Source organism: Protomyctophum parallelum (assembly GCF_964188405.1).
Source record: "Protomyctophum parallelum genome assembly, chromosome: 9".
NCBI lineage: Eukaryota > Metazoa > Chordata > Actinopteri > Myctophiformes > Myctophidae > Protomyctophum > Protomyctophum parallelum.
In genome coordinates, this window is record NC_139706.1 from 8,238,612 (window position 1) to 8,266,314 (window position 27,703).

The 27,703-nt window shown below is 40.9% G+C and overlaps 1 protein-coding gene across 4 annotated transcripts; it reads left to right on the plus strand.

Moving 5' to 3' along the window:
* On the plus strand, window positions 1-26,635 carry LOC310864209 (NADPH--cytochrome P450 reductase-like). Of its 4 annotated transcripts, none has more exons than XM_083772799.1 (16): window positions 1-37; window positions 4,212-4,399; window positions 11,074-11,122; window positions 14,163-14,291; window positions 15,071-15,223; window positions 17,380-17,504; window positions 17,618-17,707; window positions 17,882-17,980; window positions 18,519-18,635; window positions 19,811-19,929; window positions 20,711-20,892; window positions 21,190-21,339; window positions 21,639-21,912; window positions 22,643-22,788; window positions 23,568-23,653; window positions 24,776-26,635. In XM_083772799.1, exons 2-16 carry the CDS (start codon window positions 4,221-4,223, stop codon window positions 24,918-24,920), a joined length of 2,043 nt encoding a protein of 680 aa, XP_083628925.1. In that variant the 5' UTR covers window positions 1-37; window positions 4,212-4,220; the 3' UTR covers window positions 24,921-26,635. The 4 variants fall into 4 exon arrangements, with proteins under 4 accessions (XP_083628925.1, XP_083628927.1, XP_083628926.1 ...); XM_083772801.1 differs by lacking the exon at window positions 1-37 and adding an exon at window positions 576-604; XM_083772800.1 differs by lacking the exon at window positions 1-37 and adding an exon at window positions 587-608 and having other exon boundaries at window positions 4,214-4,399.
* The last annotated feature ends 1,068 nt before the right edge of the window (window positions 26,636-27,703 follow it).

The following is a 27,703-nucleotide window of genomic DNA, read 5'->3' on the forward strand; positions in this document are numbered from 1 at the left end:
CGCACAGCTTGTGCTTGTCAGAGTGAAGCAAGGGAAGGTAAGCCACCACGGACACTTTTATTTAATGGAAAGTTTACCTTTTCCCCTCCTCGATCCATCAAAATGACCATAGTTAATCAATCAGTGACTAGAGTGATTCATTACTAAAATTCCAATACGACTGTCTGGACTGTTTCACTGATCTTCAATATTGTTGTTGTTAGCCAGAAAGTACACACGCAGAGTGTACTATTAGCGGTCTTCTTATCTCGGTATCAATTTTCTGATTATTGCACAATACTTTGAAGTTCAGACTGTTGTCCAGCTTTCGCGTCGCGGCGGTACTGCATGTGCACTGTCTGGGATCTGTTTCAGGTATATTTGTTTACCAGGCTTTGTTTAGGAGCCAGGAGGTGTCATTTATTATTCTTTAACCATGCAGCCATAGGGCCCACGAATGGTACAAGTTCAGTTTACTTCTATACTGTATAGCCTCTCAAATAACTTACTATAGCTGAGCTCCATTGAGTCCATTCGGAAGCCGTAATTTAATATAGCGGAGGGAGAGGTTCCAAACGGGGCTACTGTAGGTTACCTACCTTAATTGAGGGCAGAGTGCAGATAGGTGAGTGACACTGACATTTCACTTAACCTTAAACGTCTTTGGTTAAAATGACACCATGATGACATGCGTTTGATTTTTGATATTGTACCCATGTTTCGCTTCGTTTGTCTGGAACAAGCATATGTCAATATATTTACGTAACAAACATTATACATTATTAATGAAAGAAAAGCCACGATGATGTGCAGTGCTGGTTGGAAATGGCAGACTTCATTCAATCCATCAGTAGATTAATGAATAGTAAGTGAGTAACAGTGCTGTCCTTGTCAACAATGACACTTGACTATGAGTATGTTGATGAGTCTGACACTGTAAGTTATGCACTCAGGTATTTTAGATATGAGGCTATTTTATTGGAATTGTGACTGTCGCACAAGGAAATTCATGAATTGATGCGAAAATAATAATATAATGACTTCTATTTGACTAAATGATAATAGTTTGATTAACCACAACCTCAGAACCTCAAACTTGCAGCTGGTTCAGTTAAGGATGCTAATTACCCCACAGAGAGTAGTTGGCATAGATACCATTCTGCAACACAAACAAGACATGTAAATGTGTGTGAGCTAATGTGTCGCTTTAAGGATGTTTATAGAGACAATTATGTATGTCAACACTGACGGTGTGTAAACTGACAAACATGTCAAACATTTAATTTGTGTTCATTTTTGTCAGTTGAACTTGACACTGCTAATATAAACTTGTCTAACGAGTATCTTTAGTATAGGATTGCTTTGAATTCAAGAATTATAACAATTTGAAATTTGTCACATCATGTATACATATTCCAAAACTTCTGTGCTGTTCTGTATAAGTCTACATCAGGGGTTTTCAACAGGTGGTCCCTGACCATGCATTTGCCACCGTAGTAATGTAGGATTTGTTGATTTATTTTTTCTGGTGACCTATGATGACTGTCCATGTAGTCATTTACTGACAAGTTGGTCAAGAAATTAAACAGAAAAAGGGAGTTACAATCTCAAGAGGGGGAAGTGCACTGGATTGTCTGGTTGAGTCATTATTATTAGGAAATTATTAGTAGTCAATGGACCATTGGTTGAGAAACAGTGGGATGCATAGCAGCAAGTGTTACAAAAGCACAAATCTTAGCCCATGTCCCCACCCAACACAACAGTGGTCCCCAGGTTGATTCTAAGTCAGGGAGGTGGTCCCTGGTTCACAATCCGTTGAATACCCCTGGTCTGAATGGCTGCAGTTCAATAAAGAGAGGTTGATAGACTACGATACAGCCAATCCAGTTAAACTGTTTAATCTCCAAATGTAGGGTCATTTCATTGAACTTACATGAGACGTTTCAACAATCTCAGGGTCTATGGCACCACTTCAAAAGCCACTGGATACTGTAGCTCTTTTTTGTTTTTGTTCTTTCTGCCTTTTATTTAATTACAAGTGAAGATGGACAGGAAAGCGGGAGGGAGAGACACGCATGAACGGGACTCGAACACGCAATGCGCTGGCAGGCCAGATCCTATATGTGGCATACGCCTGAGAATTATGATGGAAAAAAAGGTTGAGATATACAGTTTTCCTGTCCGCTGACAAGTATGACAACTGTACAGATGGGTGACAAGTTAAAGGAAAAATAAGGAAGTCTTGGCATAGATTCTACAAGTCTCTAGAATGGTAATGGAGGGATGGTTTAGAAGTCCGCACCCATGCTCATTATTAATACATAAATGTATTATGGTTGAAAACGTTGTGCCTGTTTGTTTATTAATAAAGAGCATGGGAGCTTGAGATCGGTGTGCTGACAAGTCCTTTTTAAACTGTATTATGTATTTCTAATGGTGGTATGGAACACCATTCTAAAAAGAGATGATTAATTTGCTGTTATGATGATGATGGTGGTGGAGAAAGCCAGGTTTTACCATAGATATCTCATTTGATGACTGAACTAGCATAACATTATTGAAATTTCTATTTTATTGAGCATAGAAGGGGATTTTGAGCAGGGAAAAATACAGTACACAATTATTATTTTCTCTCTTTTGTATACATTTATGCACGGACAAAGAAACAAAACATTATCAAACCATTCAGTGACACCCCCCCCCCTTCCCTGTGAATGGCCATAAGGCATGTCATCCTTGATGGGACCACTTCCGTCAGGATATAAATGTTATCATCATAGGATATAACTCCTATCATCTTGTATTGATTTGCACAGCAATGACCCTTCCCCCACATAATGGAATCACTGAACGTTATTAATGTTTACTTAATTGTAAAATGCTGTGGTTAATTAAGCACAATGCATTTATTTCTCCACTCATTTATTCAGGGTTTTTGTAATTTGCCAGCCGTCTGTACACAGTCCATAGCAATCTGATGACACACAATTTTTAATTAAATACTCCAGTTAATTGGGGCTAGCAGCTGCAAATTTAGGGTGAAGCCCTAGTGCTTTGTTGTTTATTCAATTTCTAACTTGTTGTCAACAGTCAACACTGTTGACTGTTCCCACACTAGGGTTACCTGATTATACAAATTTCTGAAAATCCAGAATCAGTGGTGCTCAAACTATTTCATGTCAAGAACCCCTAGAATTATATGTATTGTGCGCTGACCTCCATCTGAAAATATTTAGTTCCAGGGACCCCCAGGCCCCAGAAGCAAAGATTTGATTGGATCAAAATTCAGAAATCAAATGGCCTAATCACTAATCAGAAACCTGATCACACCTAATCACTGCCAGGTCAAAATGTAACCTGAGAACTAAAAATTGTTTTCTTATGAGCTGCTGCAGCATAGCCTGTACAGTATAGTGCATGACCAAAAATGTATCGTGGTGATAATATTGTGGAATACTAATGCTTTACAAGAGGTTGTGCATCATTATCACATTCACAAAAAAACGTTGTTCCTCTAGCGTTTTTGAGAAAAAAATGGTCTGATATACATCTGTCTGAAATAGCTCATTAAATTGGCTTTCACGTCACTTTAGTTCATTTCATTTCAATATACCAAGTAACGGACAACACTGTGACGTCTTGTGAGCTTGTAGATCAAGCATTTCTGCAAATTTTTTGGAAAGAAAAGAATATTAGAAATGACATTTTATTTGTCATACCCACCCTGTACAATTTGTGATTACGATTAGGAAGCCTAAAATCAAACTTAAATACAAATTGTACTATTTAATTGTTCAATGCAAAAAAACACCAACAGGTGGATTTGTTGCAAAACACATTTTTGGAAGAAAACGCCTCAAATCATGAATGCAGCATGCAATTTATGTGAAATCTTTCACAGACTTCTACTAGACAGAGGAATATATCCCACCCTTTTCACATTGGCCTGTTATAGCACCACCAACAGGTGGAATTGTGCAAAACACATTTTTGGAACAAAATGTCTCAAATCATCCAATTGCTATCCAAGGCTTAAGAAGAAATGGCACCCTTTTCACATTGGCCTATTATAGCGCCACCAGGAGGCCACAACCTGACCTGCCCTGGTGGAGACCTGTGCTCCGAGGGGCACGTCATCTAGTTTTTTTTGCATTTCTTATTGCTTTTCTACTTGATATACTCGTCTAAATGATTGGTGGTTGTTCTCTATCTCTACCTTTTTGCCCTGGCAGAGTGTAACCATGGCGGATGTCGAACCCGAGGCCACCACTCCGCCAGAGCCCATGGTTGAGGAGGAAGAGCCTCTCATCAGTAACCTGGACCTCTTCCTCTTCACCCTCATCATCGGCCTCCTCGTCTATTGGTACATGTCTCGCAAGAAACCAGACCCCATCCCTGAGTTCAAGAGGCTCGACACGCCGTAAGTGTATTCTTCATGTCAAGCCAAGGGTTTGCCAATGGTTACTAAAAATAAAATAAAAATAATAATAATACATTTAATTTGTAACACAAAATAAAATAAATGAATTTGCTCCATCCATGTTGACTGTGATATACTGTAGTCATACAGCTTGTAGCTTATCCCCTTACAGGTCAGACACATTCAGAGACACAGAATACTCTCTGCTCATCTTACAAACACAGTTCAAATGTTGTAAAAAAGTCAGCTTTACATTCACTTGACCAGACAGTGGCCTTGTTGTGGCTATTGGTTAGAATGTCCTGAAAGGTCGGGGTTCGATCCCTTGCCGGGTCATACCAAAGACTGTAAAAATTGTACCCAATGCCTCCCTACTTGGCACTCGGTATCAAAGGGTTGGAGTGGGGGTCAAATCAGCTAATCAAATGATAACCGAGCGTGGCACGGCTGCAGCTCACCGCTCCCTGGCTGCGGCTCACAGTCACCGCTCCAAGAGATGGGTCAAATGCGGAGAACAAATTTCACTGCGATAACGTGTGTGACAAATCGTACGACTTTGACTTGAATTTGACTTTGGGGATACCAGTTTTTGCTGCAATATCGTAGTTGATTATTTTCATTGTCAGAGAGGGAATTAATTAAGTAAAATTCGACATGCTTCCTTGAACAATACAAGCAGATTAATAATGTAAAATAAATTATGAACATTTACAGACATGTAGCATTGCAGAACAATCATGCCAAAGTTGAAAACGAGCTAGCCAGATGCTTACAAAACCTTTTCTTTGAATGTACTGGTAATTGTGGTCTTTTTATTGTAATTTTACTTTGGTCACTAACCAAACACCACCAAGAAATGAGGTCAGAGTCAGATTAGAAGGGAGAGCGCAACCTGTCATACCTGCTCCTAAGTAAAGACCCATATCAGATCCATGAATGGGTGTGTACTGTGTAGTACTACTGTGTATACAGACTTGGTTTGTGTGTATACATAGGTATTAAAGACAAGTAAGTTGCGCGAACGCAGCTGTGTGTGTGTGCTACAGCTGCGCCCTCTGGTGGCGGGCGGGCGGTGTCACAGCGGGACAGACAGACACAGACACACAGACAGACACGATCTGCAGGGTCTCATAGTTAGTGCTCAGTGCATTCGCAATAAAAGCCTCATTCGTATATTGTATATATGAATGGAAACCCTAAATTAACTACAGTGTCTCGCTCGTCTGTTGTTTTTGGCCAGTGATGGATGATAAACATAACTTTTGTGAGTGAAAATTAAATTATGTCTCATGGGTAAATTAATTGTTTAAACACCTGGCCAAATTGTGACCACATTGGCAGAAACGGCAAATATTCAGAGGGTCTGGGACATAATTATATTTAGCTCTGAATGCTTTTAACTAAAATATAATTAATAGTTTGAATTTGTATGTTTATTAAAAAATGAGCGATGGATCATTGAACATGCCAATGTCTTATTTTGATTTGACAAATGTTGGGCACTGAAAACATTTTGTTGGAGATTTGGCACTATTGTAGTTGATTTTGGACAAACAATAAGACATTCTAAACATCTTCACACGTTTCCTGGCGCATTTGTACAATATTTCTCACAGAATACGTGAGTTTTGGGTGTATCAACAAACAAATAATCACATATGATAAGCATGTGGATGTGGTGTATGAGGCACATGGAGACTCAGGGAGAGGTTGTCATGTTTGTTTACCTACTTTCTACAAGATATTAACTTTGCTCATGTAATTAACGGGATCACAGAAAGCAAGGTTTGATTCCTGGCTGAGGGCGGCTCAGAGAGCAGAGCATGCTGACCTGTGGGCATTTACACACTAGATGGACTAAACGGCAGCACATTTTCATTGTGAACAGTGGGATGATTTGGAATCAATAAGGAAGGATTGATAAGGTGGATGAAAACAATAGCTAATAGTTATCCACACTGATATTTAATTATTATTATTTATTATTATTATTGTGTTTTTGCATGCAATACATTTAAGATGTATGCCGTATTTGTATTGTTTTCAACCCTTAGAGTGAAGTCAATTGCGTTTGTGGACAGCATTTACCCTAAATCTGAGTAATTACCCACATAGACCCCCCAGATGGACAGGGCCCTGATCTGCTCACCATCCCTTATCTTATCAGTTGATATTAAATTTCAATAGACTCACAGCCAAGTCCCTCCCCAGCCTACAACACAAGGCGCTCTGATTTGTTTGAGCGCTGGGCTTTTTGCCAATGGTCTGGGAAGGGAACAGTCCCGTTCGCTGCTGTCCTCTGTGTGAATGGAGACATTGTTGGGGAGGGCTGCCTGCAAGGCTGAGCGCTCGCTGGAGTCTGTGTAAAGGGGGAGACCCTGACCATGTGTGAAAACAGGAGGAGATTGGCTTGGGAAGGGGAGGGGCGGGGGAGACGGACGGACTCGTGGAGAACGTGTTCAGCTCTGGGAAGAGAGGGGTTTGTCGGAAGAGGGCGGGAATATAGGAAGGGAATGCATAACACTGAGCTAGACTCCCCTCCCCTCGATCGGCGCATTGGTTACCTAACGTTGTTATGAAGGGGGCGTGGGCTTCCATGTCCTTTCCTGTGCAAGCTTTTGTTTTTGGCCTCAAACCCATTTAGAAAGTTCCCTGGAGAGGGAGTGAGGAGGACCCAGCCAAGCAAGCGTCTTTTGTGAGTCCTTCTCCAAAGGTGGAAAGTTGAGGCAAGACAAGCAGCCCTTTCTTTGCCCCGAGTTACTTTATTTTTCCCCCCTTCTTCTTCTTCTTCTTCTTCTTCTTCTTCTTCGTCTTCTTCTCTCCCACTCTTTCTTTTCATTCTTTTTTTCTTTTCTTCCTGTGAGCAAGCTAAAGCTGCTCTGCCATTGGGGTACGACCATGTCACAAATGGAATCCCTTTATGATAAATGAGGTTGCTATAGTAATGACATTCCCCTCTCTCCTCCAGTGTGGGATGGGGGTGGGGGACCCTTCAGTAAAACCCCCCACTTCCTCAAGGGTCCACAGAGGAGTTGCTCTGATAACTTGCCAAGCAGAGCTCCTCAGAATGGACCGGGGAGACTTTCTTCGTGTTCCTAACACCTTTCAGATCGGAGAGGAAAAGGGGCGGGGATGAAGAGGAAGGCATTTTCAACCCTCGGGTGTTTTCAGTCTGCGTTTGTCCGACTCAAAAGTGCGGATCTGCAGCTCGGCTGCATTTTTATGGGAAAGTCAGTTTCCCACCATTGTGTCTGCGGGAGCTTGCCCAGGCGTTGACAGGGCTTGTAGCAGGGGCTGCTGCCTGCCGTGTGTGTTTGGTGTAGTTCTCCCCTCTGTGAAGCTGGCGGATTCAGTGAAGGAAAGGCAGAGTTCGTTCTGAAGGCACGTCTTTCGAGGTGACGGCAGGCAGCGCTTTGGACCAAGCAGCCAAGGAGTTCTGTTGTCTCTCTCCGGACTGACGGACTATTTACTTTTTGGGGTCCTGTGGTGTCTCTGAAGTATTGTCTTCCTGCTCTTGAGTCTGAGCGAGTGAGAGGGGCTGAGTCTGGGGTGGCTCTGCCCGTGTCATGGGCTGTGTCTTTTCCTTGCCACAGGACAGGAGAGATGCTGCCGAAAGGTCAGTAGAAACCAGCTGGCGAGTTTTTTCACTCACAGACGAGGTATAGAGGCAGTAACATCTTTTAATTCCTACTTGGTTCTGAGCACACCACGTGAAGCCCTGTACTGTCTGCCTCTCTAAGTATGATGCACTCTGGGAAGGGGGGGGGGGGGGTGGGGGGGGGGGAGAGACATTTATTGACATCATAGAGCAGTGTTGAGTTGCTGTGGTGCCTCGTTTATTTCTAAGGCAACATGTAGTCTAGATTCAGACACCTATGCGATCTCATTTCTAAAATTTGAGCAAGAATCGTGCAGTTTGCTGTCCAATTCATTTTAGTTACTCTTATGTTTTTGATATAAGAGAGGTTCAAAGACAAGCACTTTAATGTTGTCTGTTTAAAGCCACAGTAGTTGGCTCCAGGTGCCTCATTTTGAATGTAGTAATGTTCAGCAACTACAGACTAAAGACGATAAATATTTTCATGGAAAAACATGAGAATCGAGTGTGAACCGTGATCTCAATTCTTGTGGAGGAAAATCTAGAGCAAGAATCGTGCAGCACTAGCAACATGTACTTGCCGCAGTTCATTTGCCTCTACCGCAGGTTATCAGATATTAATTTTGAAAAGCATACAGTGTTCCAGGAAGCATGATATCCCATACAAATATGATATTCCTTCTTTATTGCTGCTTCGTTCTTTCATCACTGTCGGCACCTTTCCATACAGCGACGTAGTTGGTAATCATCATTGGTTGTTTTAGCTGGCAAACTCTCATCCATATTTCCATCAAAGTCACTTGTCATGAATGGAGCTCTGTTGCTCTGTGGGGTCTTTTTAAACAATGGGTCGGGACACAAAATGGGTCACATAGCTTTTGTTATTGGTGGGGTTCCCACATGACAAGAGTTGCAGAGTAGTCATGAATGTTTGAATAAGCCTGGCCTCAAATTACAACAAGACTGCATTTGCTCCCATTGGTGTCTTTCTAACCACTTTAACGAAACCTAGCAACCCTGTTCTGGTCATGTTCCGATAGGTCAACATTCTGCAAAATAGCCAAACGTTTGTCGAAACTACATTGTGAGCTTGTAGAGGGGCTATTTTCAACACGGCATTTCTGAAATGTAGAGAATATCCCAATCATCATAGGGAAAATGCTTAAAGGCTCTTATTTTCAGATTGGTTCTTAATTTCTTATGGGGGATCGGCAACCTTTGACTCCACTGCTACAACAATGGCATATGCGTTTTTTAAATGTATTTTACTGAGTCCGAGAACGGACTGAAACACTGACGAAATAGCCTATGGCTGAAACATCTGGTCTTTTTCTCTGCCTCAGTAAAAGAGAGGTTTTAAACAACATTTGTATGTCTTATTTTGAAACTCCAATATGTTAGTCTCCTAGGAGGTGGAGCATAATTACTTAATAATTTTACTTGGGCTCATCCTGACAGATTTGCTCTGTTGACGTTATGTTAGCAGAACCCTCCACACCAGTGCCAGGAAGACAGACAGAGCTCATTGATAACAGTCCTTGTTTAGTCTTTATGGAATGCTGAGGCTTGGAGGCAAAAAAAAAGCTTGTTTCAGATTTCTATCAGGAATTCACGCTGCTCTTGTGAGTGCAGTTCGTTATTAACCACGAGGGCCCCATTTTTATGGCATGTTCAGCACAGATTTCCACATGTCTACAGTCTACACACCCCACGTCCAAGCTTTCTGGAATTATTCCTCCAGAACCTAGTGTTGTAGATTTAGTTATTTTTTTCTTCAGTTGTTGCGGTAAATGAAAAATGACTTGGATGCTCCTCACACAGTAAAATCCTGTGTTCAATTATCCGTTTCTAACTGCAACAAGTTTCTGCAGACTCTGCTCAAGCTTCACATGGGCGAGAAATGAGGAAGTAAAGTAATTTGGAATCCAATGAGGAAAGGGTCAATCTTTAAGTAGTATGAGTCACGTGATGTCATTGTTGCGTATTGCATGCATTTTGACAGAGCGAGAGAGGGAGCATGAGAGAGACAAATCTGGATTTTACTGTGTGTAGACTTTACATTTCACTTAGCCATGTTGGCGCCCTATTGCCATATGGTAATGTGAACAAGCTATTTTTGTAACCATAGCTGTTTTTGTTGTCTGTCCTACCACAATCAGCACAGCGGCATTGCCTTTCTATTTTGGCCGGTAAATAGATGCTGTCTGGCATCCTTTTTTGTTTTCATTTGTTGTTTGATCTGTGCCCATCCATTAATTACTTGTGAGACAAAAACTGAATTGCGCCTAAATATTATGTGGTTCAAGACATGACATTAAACCTGCTCACATTAACACATTTGCCTCTAATGTAGTATTAATGTAGCTTTTGATGTTTCTGCAGTTGTATTCTATTCTTATGGTATGGGGCATCACAATTTAATATTTGACCTGATTAGTATTACTTTTAACTTCTGTAGCAAAGTTTGCTAGCTATTAGAAAAAGATGACTGGTGACACACACAGCTTTATTCTCTACAATCAGGCCATTGAGAAATATTGGAATAAAAAAAAAAAGACAATGGTTGTAACAATTGACAACACATGGTAGTATACATAAATAAAAAGCAATAAAATAGTTGTGCCTTAATCCCTCCGTTAAATTAACCCCCTTCCACCATTTTGAACATTCAGTCACTGTCTTCCATTATGCCTTTCATTATAGCCTTTCAGTGTACTTGCTAAACCAAAACATGACCACCCTGGCTTCCGCTAGCCATTGTTTACCTAGGAGATAAAGGATACTTTCTGCCTATTATCAGCCCAACAGCCCATTGACATGTTTAAACATTAGCTGTGTGAAGAAACGGATCACCAGAATCCTAGTAATAAAACATGATGGCAAATGGATTTTTGTCATCTACTACTTTTCAAGTTTGAAGTGCTGCCTGAACATGATGCCCACCATTCATTGTATTGGGCAATAAACTATAGTTTAGTCACACTGAACTGGAAAACTCTGAAAAGACTTGTGTTTGAACGAACTAGTTAGTTCAATCATTGTCTTGAACTGAGAAAAATATTTTCTTTTTTTTCAGAGCACCCACCACAAGAGAGACTAGTTTCATTGAGAAGATGAAAAAAACGGTGAGTAATCATAATATTGCATAAAAGGGGTTAGTCACTCATATCTGTGCTACTTCAAAAGCATTCAAATCTTGTTAACATTTTCATAGTTTGAGTCATGGCCTCTGGCAACAAAACAAACTGGTGCCCACAGTTGAGAGGTTCCAGACACAAGCCTAAAACACTAACATTCTTTATTCCTTATGCCTCAGTCTGCGGGAATGAGTATGCCAACTATAAAATGGACTTCCCTTCTGATTTAGCTATATTGCATCTAGGCATATAATACTGTAGGTTTCAAAAGAGCATTAAGATTTTGATAGACCTCAGGTTCAAGGAAAAACTGAGTTTTTACCCAAGGCTCTCAATTGTTCACTCATGGGTGGTAAAAAAAAGGGAAAGTAAAGGCAATTGGCAGAGTTGGGCTATTTGATTTTGTTTTTGTTTTTTATAAATTGTTATGGGAATACAAGATATTCAGTGACTGGTTGGATCGGTTTTGCTTAATCCATTTAGACCTGAGGCCATTCTAAAAACGCCTCCTAAAACATAACCTAACCTTCAAATTCTTACTAAAAAGATTAAAAAAAAGAAATTAGACGCAGAGGTGTATGTGATACAGAGGGCGCAGCCGGCATTAAATGTAAAACAACGTATAGGTAGCACCAGGTCTAAAGGTTCCATTTGCTAACACAAAGCTAGCACTCTGTCGGTGCTCCTTTTGGTTGGAATGAGCTCCAGAAGTCTTTAACACTACGAAGTCTGAAAAAAAATCACTACTACTCAGTCGGCTGGGGGTCAGGGGGACCGTGTTTTTGGTGCGATTTGATTGGCCACTCTCTCCCCCACACGTCCCTCTCCAGCTGGAGAAGACATTGTTCAAGCCTGCATCCCATTTCCAACGAATTAAATCATAATATGTTTCTTAACACATGTTTTCACTCCTAAAATGTATAAAACTAATAATACATGTGAAAAATATATATTTTGCCGTTGCCCGTTAGTACTATATTGCAACATAGCCATGGAAGAGTGTCGCGTTGCTGCCTTCTGTTGTTGTTTTTTTCCTTCCAAAAGAGCAAGATCACTTGTCTTTTCTTGTGTGTTATCGATGTAATTAATATATGTCACCCCACGCGATGTACAGACTGCTTGACTAGGCATGTAAACATGACATAATTGTATTAATGTTTAAGTGTAATGATGTTATTGACCGGATTGTCCGTAGTCCTCCAGCCGTTAGCTTACAGTTGCTAATATTATAAGCTAACAACATTACTAAAGCCAATGTATTGCATTAAATGCGGCCTGTCCGCGGTAAATTACTTATACAAGTGAGTCGCGTTATATTTACCTAAATTACCAGCCAAAGTACATTCCAAATAAACAATTATTAGCCACGTTATGTTGTTATATCAGTTTAATTAATAAAAAAACATCGTTCAGAATACGGCCGTTAGCACTGTGAATTCAACATCCGGTGAGGAGAGGATACGGTTCGTGTATGTGTTGTGTATGGAACTCAGCGCATACAGTGGCTTACCGGATGTAAGCCTTGCACACTAAATAGACACTAAATAGAAAGCCTGCAGCCTGGTGATACAAAAAATAAACTCCACACGTGAAATGCACTGCATGTTGAGGAGAAACACCAGCTCAGCTGCTGTTTATAAAACATCGTGCAGTTATTGAATTCATGAACATTTGCATGCTTCCCTGAGAGGGAGAGAGAGAGAAAAAGTTTACAGATAAAGAAGGACGGACAGAGGCTGAACTCTTTTGACTGACAAAGAGCTGGCGATATTGAGCCTATATGCCAGAACAAATTAATCCACAGCAGCATGCCTACATAAGTTCCACGTCGCTTGCAGAAAGAACTGTTCTTTTGACTGACAAAACATTTAGCGGTTCGGGAGGTCTATCTGGTTGGAATTATTCAAACACTTTTTATTTTGTATCGCGCATCGGCAAGCGTTCTCGCTTCATGGAAAGTAAATGTCGGGTCGAGTCTAACCGAGCATTCAATAATAATAATAATAATAATAACAATGATAATAATCATTGTATTCATATTCCTATTATCTTATCAAAATAATAAACAAATTCCAAGTTAATTAACCAGCCAAACGTATATGATTTAATTCGTTGGACATGGAATGCAGGCTTGAACAACAACAATGCCGTCTCCAGCTGTCTTTTGTGTGTTCTTTTTTTTCCTCCACCCCTACCACCATAACCACCATAACTCGCTCATTTTTTGCTCATTTAAAAAAAATCAAAATACCATGTAAACTATGGAATTGGGGCTTTCATTTGGTATATAAATCGGTTGTGTAGGCGCTCTCTACGAAACGATATCAAGTGAAAAGTAAATGTCGGGGAATCACCATTAACACCATTATCAAGCAGCGCAAACAAAAGACGAGAGGGGGAGAAAGGGTGACGGCGGTCGATTGGGCCGATTATAGTCAGACTGAGTAAGAGATATATGCCTAAAATCATATTTACAAAATGTTTCAAATGGAAAAAAAAAACAGAGATGATTTCAACCGAATATTTAGACAAAGTCATGCAAGGGGAACTTTCTCTGGACTCCATGGGCTAAGAAAATAAACGTTGAAATTTCAAATTCGGTCAGAACGGCTGCTCAGACTTCCTAGTGTTAAAACACTGCCGTCCCTTGGGACAATTCAGGGAAATGATTTCCAGCACTTTTGCTCAAACATTGTAATTGTTTTAATTAATTCTCTGTATCTCTTATAGTTCTTTAGTTTTGGTATTTTATGTTTTCTGATTCGTATATTTAAGATTGCTGTTGTAAAATGTACAGTAGGGCCTGCCCCTCAATTGTACTCTGAGTTTAAATAAGAGTTATGATGATGATTAAATGGGTTAATCAAAATTTCACTTATAATCTTGCACATGGAGACTATCGGGTCCGGATAAAGAACGAAATGCTAATGTTTGCCACATTAGCGTTGAGTTGTTGAGAGGATGTTTGTTTGGCTGGAGAACGTTAAGGACGACCCACTGACGACCTGTTTGTTTTAACCTTGGCCAGGGCAAGAACATTGTGGTATTCTACGGTTCTCAAACGGGCACGGCGGAGGAGTTTGCAAATAGACTGTCCAAAGATTCTCAGCGCTACGGCATGAAGGGGATGTCTGCCGACCCAGAAGAATATGACATGGTAATTTACATCTATGGAAGAATTATAATTGTCATACTAGACTAGAGGAATTCTCCTTCAAATAAACATTGTATGGACATTTGGCTGGAACGCGCAGAGAACGTTTTATATTGTCATGGGGGGATTACTGCAGTGCTTGCGAATCATAAACTTGATGTTACCATAAATGCATTTTGTTACCAATACCAAACATTTCAGTAGCAGTCAGATTTACAGTACATGAGTCTTAAAAGTATTCTTACACAACAAAGGTAATTACCATTAATTAATCTGCAACAAAGTTTGTTAGTGGACTGGCAGATTATTTTTGTAGAAACTGCTTCCCCTCTGATATGCTGCGTTCACACGGGCAGATGCAAAGATACAGTCTACAATTAATTTTCAATGGAAGCCAGTGACGTGAAGCTACAAAGCAAATCTGACATTTGTAGCTGCTACAAAATATACAAAGATACAAATTGAAGTTGAGCTGCGTTCAACTTTCAGATGCAAAGATACAAAACTACAACTGTGGCTCCGATGGCAGATGCACACTTGATGGCGTCAACGACCGTGTTGAGCAACAGTGATGCAAAGCGACAACTATGCTGTGAATGTTTGTATCTTTGCATCTGCCCGTGCGAAGTCTGTGAAGGCGGCAATATTAATTTCTCATGATAAAAAATATGATACTTTCATGAGGAAAAAAGTCATTTCTCTGTGGTCCAATCTCAATGAGGATTTAACTGTGTATATTGCCTATGATGCTAATTCTTTCCTCATGTCCTTCTATGCTCCAGGGTGAGTTATCCCGCATGTCTGAGATTGAAAACTCAATCGCCATATTCTGCGTGGCCACGTACGGCGAAGGAGACCCCACGGACAACGCCCAGGACTTCTATGACTGGCTACAAGAGAACGACGATGAAGACCTATCTGGACTCAACTACACGGCAAGTCTACAAGAGAAGACTTTAGCTGAGCCTTTATTTGATAGGTATATGTGGAGAGAGATGGGGAAATACGCAGAGTAAGGGAGTAACTTGCTGGCCGGTAATTGAACCGGGGACTTGCTGTTGAGCATTTGAGCCCATGTGGTGTAATAAGGCATGCCTGTCTTTTATTACGGGGATAACAACACCCTGAATCAGAAGTCTGTGTGCAATGGTAAAATGAGCCTGCATGATCTGTATTATAGGGTTTGGATGTGTGGGGGAAAAAAGAATAGACTTGATTTTGTTGCGTTTTTCTCTAGCCATGCCCTCATTTTGAGTGAAGAACTTTCACTTCCGACTATGTGAAATCTGGGCTTATTCTCTGGCTCACTCACATCCTTCCTCTTGCCTTTCATCCCCTATATTTATATTGTCTGTGTTGCATTGGAATGACTGCTCTAATTAGTCAATGACCGAACAACTGTTTGAAAGACCACAAATGTCATTGCTGTACATAGTTGAGTAATGAACAGGAAGTTCATTTGCTTCCAGTTTGCGGTGGGGGTTGTAATTTAACATGCATGCAAACGTTAGCGTGATAATTTAGCCACATAGTATTGCTTAACTGTAAATGTACACAATGAACAGTTTTTCTGTTCATGTTTAAATCAAAAATAATGATCAAATTCAACGGATACTCATAATTCATCTGCTTAGCCAGACTAGCATAATTTAACACAAAGTATGCCAAGAACACGGGATTCCGTTTTAAACTCCACACCCCACCTGTGCCAGAACGTAAAAAGTAGAATGACGATGCGCCTCAAATATGGAGGGCTATCACTTCCGGGGCGGGCGGAAGTGACCCGTCTTGTAAGCTTATAACGTAGATTTCAAGCTCTGGCCTGGATGGCTGGGAGATAACGTGTTAACATATCTGATGAGTGCTTGGAACGTAATTGATCTGCCATCCTGATTGTGTTTGTCTGTTAGGGACTGGTTTAATGATGATAATAATAAACTTGATTTTGTATAGCCCCTTTCAAGACATTAAATGCAGCTTAAAGTGCTTCACAGAGCAAAAAGCATAAAACAACATGGCAAAAACGGCAGTGAATCAGGCATGAATAATGACACCAAATTAGCAAGAGTGAAGAAATGGGCTTTAAACCTATCTACAGTCATAGGTTTAATGGGAGTTTATGCCGTAGAAGCAGAATGCTGCCTCACCGTGCGGTTTTTGAGTGGTGCAACCACTCCTATAGATAGCTATGTGTGTCCCTGGCTGGCTGGCTGTGTCCCTGGGTGTGTCCGAGCACGAAAATGGCTTTTGGTTGGTTTTCACAACCAAGTAGGCTATCACTGTTGTGCAGCCTAACACACACACACACACACACACACACACACACACACAGTAACAGTATATATGATGATTTGGGGTGTTACAGTACCGTACAGTAGAGGGACCCCCACACGGTAACTCTGTCATTTCTCGACCATTTCGGACGCGGGGCGGCTCGCTGGAACCGGGTCGGCACCCTGGGGACCCCACACGGAGTTGCACCACTCACTTCACACGGGTGTAATTTTTATATGCCATTGTATGCACTTTAGGCACAGACAGTCATAGAGGTAGGAAGGTGCCAGACCACTGAGAGCTTTAGAAACAAGTAAAAAAAAAGATAGTCCTAAAAACGTCCGGGAGCCAATGTAGTGAAGCTAAAACTGGAGTTGTATGTTCTCATCTTAAGATTTAGTTAAAACTCTGGCTGCAACGTTTAATTTTAACTAGTTGTAAATCTGTCAGTTTTCTTTAGCATGCCAGAAAAAAGCATTGCATTAATAATCAAGCCGAGAGAAAACAATTTGGGCATAGCAGACGCTCTTAATCCAGAGCGATTTACAGTAAGCAAGAACAATACAAGGTAATGCATCAAATACATAGCCTGCTTATGATTCTTGATGACTTTCTAAGAACCTAATATCTGTCTTAACAGTAGATTATCTGTGAGGCTATGAGTATACATTATAGAGTGCTGCGTCTACATAAAATGCTAAATTATAAATCTAAATGACATGCGTTAAGGCTTTACATACGCCTGTGAGGTTGTCGAGGCTATAGCACTGCTTGGCAGTGGCTGACAGTTAATTTTTGTGTCCCGTTCTGTGTGTAGGTATTTGCCCTGGGTAATAAAACGTATGAACATTTCAACGCCATGGGGAAATATGTTGACACGAGACTGGAAGAGCTAGGGGCTAAGAGAATCTTTGACCTGGGCATGGGAGACGACGATGCAAAGTGAGTCACACACTGTGTGTGTGTGTGTGTGTGTGTGTGTGTGTGTGTGTGTGCGCCATTTGATCCTTTGATTTTTTAATTGAAGTAAAGGTTAAATCAGATTGTTTTTTCAGCCTGGAAGAGGACTTCATCTCATGGAGGGAGCAGTTCTGGCCAGCCATGTGCGAACACTTTGGAGTCGAGGCTTCGGGAGATGATTCCAGGTTCTTATCCATCATGTCACTTTATTTTTATTTTAAAATATGGTTGCAACTTTAAAATAGAAACCCTTTTCATTGACTGGATGCATTGTAGATCACCACTCCTTCCCCTTGTTAAATTAGTTTGACTATATCGGTGTGCAATTTATGATGACCACAAGCCTTCTGCCTCCACAGCATCCGTCAGTACGAGTTGAAGGAGCACACCGACATGAACATGAACAAAGTGTTCACGGGAGAGATCGGCCGCTTGAAGAGTTTCGAGACCCAGAAACCGTAAGAACCACAAGACACACACTCACCACCTGTTCTCCTACATTATTGGTTTGAATATTGATTATCGATCAGCCAGTGAGAACCCTTTACCTATTTCCTATAGTCTATAGGAAGTTAACAAAATATGAGGCCTCAGATTTTAAGGATGGTCAGTTTTACAACTGAAGAGTCAAGTCTTAAAAAGACAAGAGAGGCTAAGGCTGCACACACTGCTAGCCAAAGTGCCGATTATTTATTAGGATGCAGAGTATACTGTGTGGTTTGTATGAACCAAAACACACATTTTTAGATCAATGCGCCCATGGGCATGCACATGAGCACAAAACACATTTGGACTGTGAAAACTGTCTTGCAAAGGCGCCTGTGTTCTGTATTTGTGTCGCTTTGCACTGGGTGCAAGATTTCGGGCCTTTATTGACAGGCTCAGTAGACTGACATGGAAATGGCGAGAGAGAGAGAGAGAGAGAGAGAGATTGTATGGTCATTGAATCTGGCCTTTTGTTATTTTCTGACATTTCACATGTTTCTTTTATTACAGACCGTATGATTCCAAGAATCCTTTCCTGGCCCCAGTCACTGTAAACCGCAAACTCAACAAAGGTGGCAACAGGCATCTTATGCACCTCGAAATTGATATAACGGGCTCCAAAATCAGGTAAGACCAAGTAGAAACATGATGATGTGTTCTGTACTCTGTGACATTCTTATTACTACTAGATCAGTGGTTTTCAAGCAGTGGTCCTTGAGGGGGTTCCAGGTGGTCCCGAGCTAAATGATGGAGAGTTGGTAACCAAATCGAACCTTATAGATCTTTAAAACCCATTTAGGACTGGGGCTGGCCGAATGTTGCTATATACTGTAGATGGCAACAAGAATACCCCAAAAGGGGTTCCTCGTTCCTGTCCTGAATGGGTTAACTCTTGAGAGCGTAAAATGAAACCAGATGGACCCTCACGGGGTCCATCTGGTTCTAGAGAATGTAGAATAATTGTTATTTGGATCAACGTTTGCCTGTTATCTCTCCTAATGTTACCAACATCAATACAGCATGGAATTAATGTGGACAAGATCTTATCCAACGACGACAGAATATTCTTTAGTTTTGTGTCTGAGAGGCAAAGTCTCATCAAATGGTGGTCCGTGGCTCAAATGCTGAATAAATAATGAGCCTTGATATGAAAAGGGTTGAAACCCCTGGACTAGATCATGAGTTACTGTACAACCGTCAGAGCTGAAATTGTTAGTGTACAACAGCTAGTGAGTGGTGACCTCTGCAGATAACATAGTAAAAGACAGTTCCTTTCCACCACTGGTGGTGTCCCACCACAGTATATTTACTTAAGTACTGTATTAAAGGGCTGTGGGCAGTTTAGAAACCTGTCCAGCAGTGACATCATCGATGGGGAATCCAAGCTAATAGAATACACAGGCTTTCTATTCCTGAAAACTTGCAATATGAAAATGAAAGCCATCGTTCTCACGATAATACAAATCTAAATATATTTGTTTAAAACCAAATCTGCCCAACAATGATGTCACTGATGGACAGGTTTCTGAACTGCCTGCCCACAGAGATATGAGACACAGACTGAGTAGAAAAACAATTGTGGTATTTTTAACATGAACATTAGTGAGGACCAATACTTGACGGTTAAAGTACTACTTTAAAAAGTCCATACTAAAACTACCTGAAAATTGTGCTTAAGAACTACAGTAGTTGCTTCCCACCACTGGTCATCAATAGTATTTAAATTATTGCCCTAAAACATTTCTGTGATTGATTGATTATTTTTTGAAGGTTTGATGGTTGGTTGCGTTACTTGTGTGCAGGTACGAGTCCGGTGACCACGTTGCGGTGTTCCCTACGAACGAGGCAGCCTTGGTGAATCGGTTGGGCCAAGTCCTTGAAGCAGACCTTGATGCCGTTATCTCTCTGAACAACCTTGATGGTATGGCATTGATTGACTCTGCACTGTGACTCAATAATGTTATCCCTCAGACTTATCTCAACTCACCGGTTCGTTCATTAGTTTGCCTAGAATCAGCTGTGTCACTACACACTTCACATGTGTTAGAGAATTTATGACAATGCTAAACACTGTAGTTAATTATTCACATGAGTTTCCTTCACATGTGTTAGAGACTTTATGACAACGCTAAACACCGTAGTTAATTATTCAGTTTCCTTTGGTTTGTCTTGATGCTATTTGGGTTCCCTTATTTACATAAGTGAAATTTTAAGCATGACGGTAGTATCTTGTTTAAATTGATTGTGTAGATGCAATGATATAACTGAGAAAACAATAGACTTTGCCCCTTTAATCTTAATGGAAATATAATATAATGGAAATAATACAAATGATAATCTTTCAAGCAAAATTGCACTTTTCATTTGTAAATGTTTATAGCTTTTGAGGGACAGACTCGCCAAATGCTTCAGCAGCATTTTTTAATTTAATTAGAAGTGCCGTTGCTTGGCCCAGGCCGTAGCGTAACGGTCTGGGCACCGGACTGGTAATCCAGTCGCAGTGTGCCGCGGGTTCGACTCCCGGACCCGACACGGCCTTTACTGCATGTCATCCCCCCATCTCTCTCCCGTTTCCTGTCAGCCTACTGTCTGTCCCTTCAAAAATCAATAAAAGGCGTAAGCCGCAAAAAAAAAAAAATCTTAAAAAAAAACGAAGTGCCGTTGCTTATGCAAGTTGTTTGCTTTTGTTTTGCCTTTTCCAGAGGAGTCAAACAAGAAGCACCCTTTCCCTTGCCCAACCACTTACCGGACTGCTTTGACTCACTACCTGGACATCACACACCCTCCTCGCACAAACGTCCTCTATGAGCTGGCACAGTACGCTTCAGACCCCAAAGACCAGGAGAACATGCGCAAGATGGCTTCCTCCTCTCCCGAGGGCAAGGTCTAACGGAGAGCTTTATGTTTTTTAGATATTGAAAATCTATGCAAATACATTTTACACTGGTCTGCCCAAATAAGTTCGATGTTAATGTTTCGGTTAACATGATCAAAAGAAAAACACAAAATGCCTTGAAAGATGATATTAATTTGGACTTTTATGTTCATATTCTGAGTCCTTTTGAGAAACATATAATATTTTCTTGTTGTTTTTTTGTAAAGTCAACTTATTTCTTCTCTGTTGAAGAAATGATTAGATATTTGTCTGTAAGTGCCTTAAAGCGGTCTCTCTTCTCCTCAGGCGTTGTATCAGAACTGGGTGTTGGACTCCAGTAGAAACATCTTGGCCATCCTGGAAGATCTGCCCTCTCTCAGACCCCCCGTTGACCACCTGTGTGAACTGCTGCCCCGGCTTCAGTCTCGCTATTACTCCATCGCATCCTCCTCCAAGGTGAGCGCCGAACACACCACCTCTTTGAGACTTGAGACCAGATTGAGAACAGTTTTCTGAAAAATCTATTGTTTTTATGCCAGTCAGTGGTTCTCAAACCTGTACATGCTCATAATGCGCCACCGAGTGGCGCGCTATGAGCATGTAGGTCTGCTATAAATATTTATTTCAGAAAACTGGAGGATTTAGAAGATTTTTTTTTTGTTTTTTGAGGTCAGGCCTAAATGGGTTAATAAGCTCCCATCAATTTGTAAAAGGTGTGTTTATTCAGTTCTCCATTGTGGTCCTTCCTCTCGTAGGTTCACCCCAACAGCATCCACATCTGTGCCGTGGTGGTAGAGTACGAGACCAAGACGGGACGCTCCAACCTGGGCGTGGCCACCAACTGGCTGAAGAACAAGACGCCCGTGGCCCAGAACGGCCACAAGGCCACCGTTCCCATGTACATCCGCAAGTCCCAGTTCCGCCTGCCCTTCAAGGCCACCAACCCCGTGATCATGATCGGGCCCGGGACCGGCATCGCCCCCTTCATGGGCTTCATCCAGGAGAGAGGATGGCTCAAAGAGCAACCAGGTACACAATACATAATATACCGTGAGACAGTTGGGTATGAAACAAAATGACGTTCTCAAAAGTATATTAATCACTAAAGGTCTTTCCATGTGTGCACATAATGAAGACTTTTAATTAACAGTTAAAGGATGCCTTAGTGGCACAGTAATCATTATCGGCAAGTCCTAGGTAGTCCGGCATTTGAGCCACGGACCACCATTTGATGACCCAAAACAAAGGAATAATTTGTTGTCGTTGGATAAGATTTTGTCCACCATTCCATGCTGTACTGATGTTGGTACCATTAGGAGATATAACGGGCAAACGTTGATCAAAATAACAATTATTTTACATCCTCAAATTGTATAGACTTGTAAATTAAGTAATGCACAACAATAGAATCATTTATTTAACTCTTGAGAGCGTAAAATTAAACCAAATGGACCTGTAGTTAAACATCTTATAAGGGTCCATTTGGTTACCAACTCTCCATCATTTAGCTGCATTTAGCTCAAGGGACCACCTGGAACCCCCTCAAGGACCACTGGTGGTCCCCGGACAACTGAACCACTGGTCTAGGACTCTGCATTATTAAAAATCAACACATAATCGCATACATCGCATCGTGAGGTTGTTGCTGGCAATACCCACCTAGTCCTCCTACAGTAGGTGCAATACCCAGCCGATGTCCTCCTACAGTAGGTGCAGTAAGCAGTGTGTCTGCTTGTGGTTTTCATCTTCTCCACTACAGGAAAGGTGGTTGGAGAGACGGTGATGTATTTTGGCTGCAGACATAAGGAAGAGGACTACATCTACCAGGAGGAGCTGGAGGAGGCAGAGACAAAAGGAGTTCTAACCAAGCTTAGTGTGGCCTTCTCCAGAGACCAAGAACAGAAGGTATTACTGGAGGTGTAACGATCCACAAATCTATTTTAAGAATTGAAGAACATCAAAATGTAAAAGGCAACAATTTTAAGAAAGAAAAAAAGGGGTTTTAATTACTTTTCCATTCAATATCGCTACACTTGGTCTATCGATAAATGTGTGTGTTCTCTGTGTTCATGTCAAGGTACGGGTTTGTGTGTTCAAAATATAATGTCTACTGTATGTATTTGCCAGAGAATCACTCAGTGTTTACTTATTTGTATCCGTATGAAATCTTCCTTGAAAACCTGCACTATCCACATGTTTCACACAGAGTGCATTTATTTGCTAAATAGTTACTGTATCGATTTTTAATCATTGTATCGTATTGCCATAATGAACCAACATCCATATATCGTGATACATCGTATCGCTGTTCAAATGTATCGTTACACCGCTACTGGCCAACCTTTCCTGCAAAGGAATGTTGAGTTAAAAACATGTTGATTATCAAATCAAATCAAACTTTATTTATAAAGCACATTGAAAAACGACTGTCATCGACCAATGTGCTGTACAAGTCAAAACGTATAGCAACAGTAATACAATCAAATAAAATCAATACATCAATATCAAGTGGGTACATATGGATATAATAATCGTTACTGATCGTTACTTATCGTTACTGAACGATGGCTTCTCTATACAGATATAATTAGGGGCTTCTTGTAATTGTGTTTCTGTTGGGACGATGTCCAGGGCTCTGCAATGTAGCACACGGTCATTTTGTTTTGCTTTTGTCAAAACTTAAGGTGTACGTGCAGCACCTGTTGAAAAACAATAAGGAAGAACTCTGGAGGCAGATCCACACAGACAATGCTCACATCTATATTTGTGGGTAAGTACCATCCCCGGCTAATTAGCTTTAAGCTTGTTAAACGGCATGTTTCTGTGAGAGATGTTTCTCCTTGCAGCATAATTGAATTATAGTGCAGGGTATTGTAAGTCGTCAACCTTAAGCCATTCCAGCCTGGCAGCCTCTGAAAATGGGGAGTGAGGACAAGTTTTTTGGCAAGTCTGGAGCCTTGTTTTAAGGGCCTTTGAGGTGCTGTGGTACCACGAGGTGCATGCATAATCGAAGAAACCTTGTAAAAGGGCTCCTGTTAGGGTCTTCAAGGTGTTTTTGTTGACCAGTGAGGTGATCCTGTACAGGAATCTTGTTCTTTGGTTGACATTTTTGATTATGTTGGTGGCCATTTTATCACCAGAAAGATTTGCCTACAGGATGGAACCTAGGTAGGTTATTTCATCTTTTCACGAGAAGATGCCTGCCTTGCTGAGATTACTATTTCATCCAAAGAGAATGGATTCAGTTTTTCCAAGCTGTAAAGATAGTTTATTATCAGCGAGCCAGGTGCAGATTCTACCGAGTTCGCACACACTCCCTAGATGCAAACAATGAACCTCTTTTTGTAAACACATTTTTTGCTAGTACTCCTCCAGATACTGTCTGCAAATCGTTTCACAGTATCTCTATAGTCATGTGCTCAAGACGGATCTGTCCAATATTTTATATTCCATCCTAATTGCTAATATTGGCTTTCAAAGTTTGCAGGACTGTCCTGACCTGCCCTGGTGGAGACCTGTGCCCCGAGGGGCACTATTTCTAGTTCTTGTCTGAGACCAGCAGTGCAGAGTCATCCGCAAACAGGAATAGAAAGGAAATACCAATAGAAAGGAATACCAACACTCACTCTTTATCCATTTAGGAGTTCTCCCCCCCAGCATAGCAGCAACAAACAGATCTTTCGGCCCATAGGCCTTCCTCAGCTTGAATGACAAATACTGTATAGACAAGGGTGTCACTTATAAAGGGCTCCTCGGAATGTCACACTTTGGTTTCATGACATCTCGCTTGTACTGGCACAAACTGTGATAGATCTACTACTATTGTTTGGACAGACGGGCAAAACCTGTGATGGATGGCATGACGGCATCTAATTGTGTTTTCTCTTTACAGGGACGCGAGAAACATGGCCAAAGACGTGCAGACAGCTTTTCACGATATTGCGGTAGAAATTGGAGGAATGACGCGGACCCAGGCCACTGACTACGTAAAGAAACTGATGACCAAGGGACGGTACTCACAGGACGTGTGGAGTTAAAACACACAACACCCCAATCACCTCTACTGTCCTGGTTATTGGTTTTTTTTGTTTTTTAAAGGACTAGACATCAACGAATTAGATTGTTATTACTCACCCTGGTCTTTGAGGGCTGAGAATGATCAGATTTTGGTCTTTGGAAAGCCCTACTAGCCTATAGTTCAATGAGTGACCATTTTGCAAATTTCACATATCAGTATTTCTGGATCAAAACATAGAATGCTGTTTTTGGATGTGCAAAGGATTGACCACTTAACTTAAAGGGTTACGTCATTGATGGCTACTAGAGTATCTGGCTTCTTGTCATTTCCATGTTGTCAGGTTCTGAAGAATGGGTCAGCTTCACAATGGGTTAGTTTAGGACCAAAAGAAAATATGTTCATGAGTCTCTGATTCGAACATAATTATTAGCAGCTGTTTCCTTAGAAGAATATATTTTGAACACAACAGTTGCTTCCTTACAGTATAGAAAGACCGATAGTGGTGCTCAGGTGCAGCACAATTCAGTCACCATCCTCCTCTCCTGGTGTATGGTGCATTTCTTGACCACCAGGCTTTCACTCGCATGTCGAGCCCATTCCGTTTTTGTCTCTGAATGTGAATTGTGTCCGTTTGTTTGCTTGGAAAAGAACGGTTTGCTAACGCCACCCTGTGGCTGTACAGTATATGCTGTACTTTACAATGTCCTTCATCCATGCAAATGAAGGTGTCTGCTGTCTCTGAAAGCTCATACTGCAAGTCTTTTGGTAAGCATTCCGAATATGCGATCAGAAAGCCGATGGAAAGCCATAAAAACATGGATGCAGACATTTAAAAACTGTTGGCACACTTTGAGGTTGTGTTTTTGCCGGTAGAGTGTATATACTGCATAGCATATACCACATAGACACTGCAGTTGGAACATTCAGAGCAAAGCTTGATTGGAGAACTCTCAAAATAAACCAGTCTTTAGGGTTTGATGTAGCAATAGTAAAGTGTATTCAAAATACATTCATTAAACGTTTTAAACTTAAGTTGTAAAAAAAGAAAGGAAAATGCAACAAGGGATATCACCTTTTATGCAGAAGTTGTTCATTAAGTCAATTGCTCTAATTACTCGTTCAGAGGCACAGAATGTCATGATGCAATTCTGAAGTCGTGTAGGGAAGATTAACGGTTTTATCTGACTTTTTAATCTAAAAATAATAACAATATATAATTAATTTGAAGGTATCTACTATTTTTTTGATTTTAAATGTACATAACAATGGAAAGGGTCAGCATTTGTCATTGTTTGATTTGCATCTGACAACAGAAGACAAGATGGGTTTATTGTGTAAACCTAGAATTTACTGTAAAGTGAGACCTTTCGGGGCTACTTCTGTGTGTTATGTATGTATGTTATCTTTTACATTGTACAATTATATATGCACCACTGTGGATGCTGATGTCACTGCTCAACCATGTCGAACGTTTGATTATGTTATAATTGCATTCACCATTAATTTCTTTTGACTTAATAGTTTGTGGAGTTAAAAATTCCCTTCAGAGAATCTTTTTAAATGTACCCTGTGCCTTTTAAAAACTGCCTTATGAATTTGCTTAGACTAAGTGTATTGGATTCTTCACACTACTACGTATTATGCCCGTCATTCCACTTATGATGTAATTATTTGATTATTATATCTAGGCATGTCTTTTTTTATGAATAAAACTTGAATAATTGGTCAATTTAAGGACTTCGAAAATGTTCAAGTTTAAGTCCAAGGAGTGTTTTTCGTGCAAAACTAATGCTTGCAAAGGATTCAGAATCATGAAAATCCCCCCCCCCCTTTGATTTACATCAAAAGGGCATGTGAGCTCAAACCCACAATTCAACATTTTGGTTTTAAGATGTTGATATTAATTTTGTATTCATCCTTAGGACCCCAAATCACACCTTGGAAAGCATGAGCGTCTATTTCAAACAAAGTGTTTTTTGACTGGGGGGCCATATTTTGACAGGAGGAATTGCCTGTCATAATTAGACCCCCCTGTATTAGGATGTATTAAGATGTTGATATTTATTCATCAGCCAACACTCCCCACTGACAGGTAGTACCCCCCCCCCCCCCCCCCCCCAGAGAGGACGTATAGGGCCTGAGTCCTACTCCTCCCAGCCAACACTCCCCACTGACAGGTAGTTACTCCCCCTTTTGATGTAAATCTGGCCGTATCTTCGATTATATGACCTTTGTACCTCATAATCATATCTTAAGTGGTAACTGAGCGACCTGGTACTCGCAAGAACCTCTGCCCACATCTGTCTGTAATATAACTGTGATATAATGATACCAGGGAGTGTTTGTTGATGGCACAGGGAAGTTCCCTCTGCTATCAAAGCAACACATACAAAATAATACTCCCTCGTATCATTAATCCCCTCAGGGAACACATCTACGTTCAAGGACTTGACCTCACGTGGCACTGACTTGATAAAGTAGTACAGTGGTTTTCACCTGATTTTGACCCAGGGACCACCATTCAGAATCTGATTAAGAGCAACCTGGGCCTGGGGACCACCACTATTGTGTCGGGTGAGTCCATCATATAGACCCACCTGACTGAACAATACTGGTGGGGGTTCATGCATCATGTGTTACATAAAATATCCTAATTTGTTGAGATAGGGTTTTTTGATTTTCATGAGCTGTATACGCCATAATCATTTTTATTTGATTTATTTAGAAAAGCAATCATAATACATTATAATCAGCGATTCAAGCATTTCACAGTAAAGTCTGAAGACTTATTTCCACTGAGGT